Raw genomic sequence first — 5009 nt, 5'->3', positions numbered from 1 at the left:
CTGGTGGTTGATATTTCTGTTGTTATGTAAATAGCACACGCTATACATCTGGTGGTTGAGATTTATGTTGTTATGTAAAATGCACACGCTATACATCTGGTGGATAATATTTCTGTTGTTATGTAAAATGCACACGATGTACATCTGGTTATTGAGATTTCTGTTGTTATGTGAAATGCACACGCTATACATCTGGTGGTTGATATTTCTGTTGTTATGTAAAATGCACACGCTATACATCTGGTGGTTGATATATCTGTTGTAATGTAAAATGCACACGGTATACATGTAGTGGTTGAGATATCCGTTGTTATGTAAAATGTACAAGGTATACATGTAGTGGTTGAGATAGCTGTTGTTATGTGAAATGCACACGCTATACATCTGGTGGTTGAGATTTATGTTGTTATGTGAAATGCATACGCTATACATCTGGTTAATATTTCTGTTGTTATGTAAAATGCACACGATGTACATCTGGTTATTGAGATTTCTGTTGTTATGTGAAATGCACACGCTATACATCTGGTGGTTGATATTTCTGTTGTTATGTAAAATGCACACGCTATACATCTGGTGGTTGAGATTTATGTTGTTATGTAAAATGCACACGCTATACATCTGGTGGTTGAGATTTATGTTGTTATGTAAAATACACACGCTATACATCTGGTGGTTCAGATTTCTGTTGTTATGTAAAATGCACACGCTATACATCTGGTGGTTCAGATTTCTGTTGTTATGTAAAATGCACACGCTATACATCTGGTGGTTGCGATTTCTGTTGTTATGTGAAATGCACGTGCTATACATCTGGTGGTTGAGATTTATGTTGTTATGTGAAATGCACGTGCTATACATCTGGTGGTTGAGATTTCTGTTGTTATGTAAAGTGCACACGCTGTACATCTGGTGGTTGCGATTTCTGTTGTTATGTGAAATGCACACGCTATACATCTGGTGGTTTAGATATCTGTTGCTATGTAAAATGCGTTATTGTTTATTAGGCTTAAATCAGGATCAATCAGGAGCAAAATATATACACAAAACTAGGTAATACTGATCTGTATGCAAAAACCCATCATGTCAGAAAAGGACATCATACAGTAAAAGAAAGTAACAATAACAAAATAATGGGATATGAAACACATCGAGAAACGAAAAGGGTAAAATAAGTAAGTCTTCACCAAACTGACAGCACAGTTATCTAAGCACAGAGGTTAACAAATCCTGGATAATCTTTTCGAAACCGTTCAAAGAATTAATTGTGTTCTAACAGACCCTGTCAACGCACAGAGCTTTTCTCAGGGCTTCCGTGAAGACGGTAATCTTTTAGCAGAAGAAATATAGTTTACAAACATATAAGAAATTAGTATCTACTAACACAAGAGTAATTAATAATTAGGCTTAGGTGATCGTATAAGCTACTTACCATAACAATGATAATATCTGGTCGCCACAACCTCACCTTAAGTATAAAATATTCCAAATATCCTTTAACTGTTTTGTGCATATTTGTACAGCATCCCATTTATTTATATTTTCCAAAGGTGTTGAATGAGAAACTTTTATAATTTTTTCTTATTATTGACCCAAAAATAAGCGTAATGAATAATGAGTAATTATATTTGGGGACAAAATTCGAGTTATATTATTGATATTTCAAAATAATTTTTCTGTGTGGGATTTAAACATCACGAGCACTATTTTTCAAGTACTTTCGTTATACTCTGAGAAATAAAATTAGCGTATACGGTTTGGAATGCTTAATAAAGTCATCACGAAAATCAAAATATTTCTAATATGCTCAATAAGGTTACCACCAAGATATTTCTAGAGCGCTTTTTTTAAAGATAATTATCAAAATATTTCTAGAGCACTTAATAAGGCATGCTTAATAACTAAGTTAAATATGAGGGTATAAGTTATTGTTCTCTTTTATCATGAAGGCTTAGCTTTTAAACATTAGATTTGATAAGTAATTCGAGGGAAATTCGAAAGCAGTTATTAACATGTATATAAAACTTTTAACAAATAAAAAGTTGTACACGTCTTACGTTGTTAAGAATGTGTTATTATATTTCCGAATTAAACATTTCATGTCGTGTAACGCCAATATATATAGTAGGGGGTGCAGTAAAGACTTGTTGGCACGAATTTTAAGTCTCACAAATAAATCTTGCTATGCTAGTTGTTTGTTTTTTTCCTTTGTCGTTGCTTAACTGGTACTAGATAATACGTTAAGTTTTTTGTTCGAGTGGCCTTCGTGTAAGCTCAGGCATTGGCCTTCGAGGAAATTTATGTCAACATAATATGCCAACACCAATTTTTTTTTTTTTTTACGAAATATGAATATATTCCTTTTATCGATATCATTTCTGATCCTTGCGTGTGTAAGGAATTATTATTTCCAATTTAATGTTTATTGTCTCAAGCAATGGATTATTTGACTGTAGATAACCAATCGTAAGATCTACTTCAACAACCAATATTTTCTCATTATTGTTATTTTATAGAACGTAATATTTTGTAAAGACTTACCTCATAGCTCTACTTAATTTCTCGTACGTCATTTTTGTATTCTGTTTACGATCTCCCCATAACTTGGCGACTTTCTCGGACTGTACAAATTTAAATATTCCTTCCTCTCGTCGTTCCCATCGAATATATGCCGGATTATAGTTTGGATTCAGAAGAAGATCCCGGATGAACTCCCACAATTTTCCCAATCCTTTGCCTAAGACGGTATTCACATGTTTTATCACAAACTCTAAATAAATAGTATTACAAAATCGCAAAATTTTCTTAGAATTATTTTACCGATAAAGACGAAACGTTAAAGGGTTCTCCTATCCAAATAATCATCTTCTGTGGCACAATACACGAAATCTGATCATTTCTGACGAACCAACAATTTTTGTTTTGTTTTGTTTGTAGTTAAGCACAAAGCTACACAATGGGCTATCTGTGCTCCGCCCACCACGGCTATCGAAACCCGGTTTCTAGCGTTGTAAGTCCGCAGACATGCCGCTGTGCCACCGGGGGGGGGTATTTATTTAATGAAAACACAGATAGCAAGGGCTGGTATTCTTTCTCGAAATGCTGAATTCAAATACTATACGAATAACAAAATTATAAACAAATTTGATTGTAACACGTTTATTCGAATCACTTTTTTTTTGCGCATGTATGTATAAAGACTCTTTCACACAAAATATTATGCAGCTATTTCACACTCACGAGAATGTTTAAGAATATTCACAAACGATGCACTGTTTCACTGATTTCATGTTGTATCTCACGATAATTGAACTTATCGGTCCAATGTTTGCATTTTCCAGCTGTTTCTAAACTGTTGAAAGTTCAAACGATTTCCATACTTTTGTAGGCAACAGCAATATTTTTGAAACCAATTTTTCTTTTCATATTGAACAGAAAAGAAAACAATGACGACAACAACTGTTTATGCGTAATTATTTAGAGCAACTACTAAAATTTGTTAGACACAAAGTTTTAACTTTTATTACCTTGCCGATTTCTGCATTTGGCATCTTTTTTAGGTGGCCTCCCTCGTCGCCCGGCGCCTTGTTTTTTGTTTCTTGAAGATATATCTAAAAGAAAGAACAGTTTTGAAGGACACCGTTTTTAACTCTTTCAAACTATAATGGTTATGTAATAATGATGATACCGTGCTCTTTTCCAAACCTGGTAATCACCTCTTTTCATTGTAATATCTCAAGCATGACATAACTTGTAAAAACTGGTTAAACAACGATAGCTGAAGTACAAGTCGTAAAAAAACAACAACAAAAAAGCAATGTTCTGTTTGATATACTTTTGTCCACAGTGACCTTGAAGTTGAATTATTGGACTTTAAAATCTGGGTATTTAGAATGCAGAATCAATGTAATAGAAGATGGCTAGAAACCGAAATTAAAAACTCAATTGAAATATTTCGAGAAAATTTATATTTTAGGGGGGGGGGGGTGCGCCATAAAGAAGCTTCTGTAACATGTGATTCTACGATTTAACTGCACGTTACGTAAATTTAATGGCCCGCCATGGCTAGGTGGTTAAGGACGCTCGACTCGCAATCTGAGGGTCGCGGGTTCGAATCCCCGTCACACCAAACATGCTCGCCCTTTCAGCCGTGGGGCGTTATAATGTGACGGTCAATTCCACTATTCGTTGGTAAAAGAGTAGCCCAAGAGTTGGCGGTGAGTGATGATGACTAGCTGTCTTCCCTCACGGCTGAAGGGGCGAGCAGTATATTTGGTGGGACGTAGATTAGAACTCGCGACCCTCAGATTGCGAGTCAAGCGCTCTAACCGCCTGGCCATGACACCCCCCCCTAAAAAAAACAGGAAAGGGAAAACGTAAATTAATTCTTATTTTCTGAATATGCTACTGTTAAATTATATTGTTAATTGTTTTATCGTTCCTGATATATTATGCGATACCGTAGACATGAATTTACAAAACCTATTTTTTTTATAGTTATTTGTACTTTTCTTCTTCTTTCAAGCCCCCATGTGGCAGAGCGGTATATTTACGGACTTACAACGCTAGGAACCAGGTTTCAATACCCTTGGTGGGCATAGCACAGATAGTCCTTTGTGTATCTTTGTGCTTAACTACAAGCAAACAAACAAACAATCTTCTTCTAAATGAATTATTTGAACACGATTTGTTTGTTTGTTGAACTTCGCACAAGCCGTCCCTAATTTTGAAATGATTGACTAGAAAGAAGGCATCTAGTCAACATTATTCACCGCCAACTCTTGGGCTCTTCCTTATCAACGAAAAGTGGGATTGACTATCACATTATAACGCCGCCACGGCTGAAAGGTGGAGCATGTTCGGTAATGGGGTTCGATCCCGCGACCAGCAGATTGCGAATTGAGCGCCCTTATCATTAGGCCACGCCGGAGTTATTATAGCACGATTATCCAAACACAGACGTCGGAACCGGTAATGCTGTAGCATCCCCACTTTGACATATCTGAGTT

General features: G+C 35.7%; 1 protein-coding gene across 1 annotated transcript in view; it reads right to left on the bottom strand.

Annotated features, from left to right (window-relative positions):
- Positions 1 to 5009, bottom strand: part of LOC106465158 (ETS homologous factor-like) — a 62374-nt gene that overhangs the window by 24566 nt on the left and 32799 nt on the right. The window contains exons 6-7 of the mRNA XM_013925357.2: positions 3528 to 3611; positions 2542 to 2737 (exon numbers count right to left, since the gene is read on the bottom strand). Coding sequence (XP_013780811.1) covers positions 2542 to 2737; positions 3528 to 3611 — 280 coding nt within the window. The remainder of the gene's footprint in view (positions 1 to 2541; positions 2738 to 3527; positions 3612 to 5009) is intronic.

The sequence above is a fragment of the Limulus polyphemus genome, unplaced genomic scaffold, assembly GCF_000517525.1.
Source record: "Limulus polyphemus unplaced genomic scaffold, Limulus_polyphemus-2.1.2 Scaffold1852, whole genome shotgun sequence".
NCBI classification, from domain to species: Eukaryota; Metazoa; Arthropoda; class Merostomata; order Xiphosura; family Limulidae; genus Limulus; species Limulus polyphemus.
The sequence above is the reverse complement of the archived record's forward strand: the minus strand, read 5'-3'. Positions and strand labels throughout refer to the sequence as shown.